The following is a 488-nucleotide window of genomic DNA, read 5'->3' on the forward strand; positions in this document are numbered from 1 at the left end:
AAGAATTAGAAGCAGAACTTAGTGGCAGACAAGCATCAATTGATACATGTCTATTCCAAGAGCAACCAATACTAACTACAGTCAGCGAAACTCACTCGTACCCAGTTGTGTCTAAACATATTTCAGGGTTCTGTGACGACTCCGTATATGAGAGTCGAGTAAAAAATGACAGCTCAGAAAGAAAAGCTGGAAGCCATCGTGACTATACAAACTGTATAAATCCATATACACCCATATTAAGAGCCAGAATAAGAGAGGAAAAAATCGCATTACTTAATAACAAGAGTAAAATCAACGATAATGCATTCACTGAACCAGAACACAAGAGAATTTTTCAAAAAGATACTTATGATGAAGAATATTGTGAACCTAAAGGAGCGTTTAGTAGACATTCATCTGGTAGTGATATCCTTGAGTCAGAGCAAACGAAGAAACAAACAACTACTTTAGTAGATGTTCAAGAAAAACAGGTATTGGATCCAGTTCAA

At 36.3% G+C, this 488-nt stretch overlaps 1 protein-coding gene across 1 annotated transcript in view; it reads left to right on the forward strand.

Moving 5' to 3' along the window:
• TPHA0D00700 (uncharacterized protein) overlaps nucleotides 1–488 on the forward strand; it is a gene marked incomplete at both ends in the record, with an annotated part of 1,590 nt that overhangs the window by 835 nt on the left and 267 nt on the right. The window contains one exon of the mRNA XM_003685099.1: nucleotides 1–488. This exon is cut by the window's left edge and continues 835 nt beyond it; it is cut by the window's right edge and continues 267 nt beyond it. Coding sequence (XP_003685147.1) covers nucleotides 1–488 — 488 coding nt within the window.

The sequence above is a fragment of the Tetrapisispora phaffii genome, chromosome 4, assembly GCF_000236905.1.
Source record: "Tetrapisispora phaffii CBS 4417 chromosome 4, complete genome".
NCBI classification, from domain to species: Eukaryota; Fungi; Ascomycota; class Saccharomycetes; order Saccharomycetales; family Saccharomycetaceae; genus Tetrapisispora; species Tetrapisispora phaffii.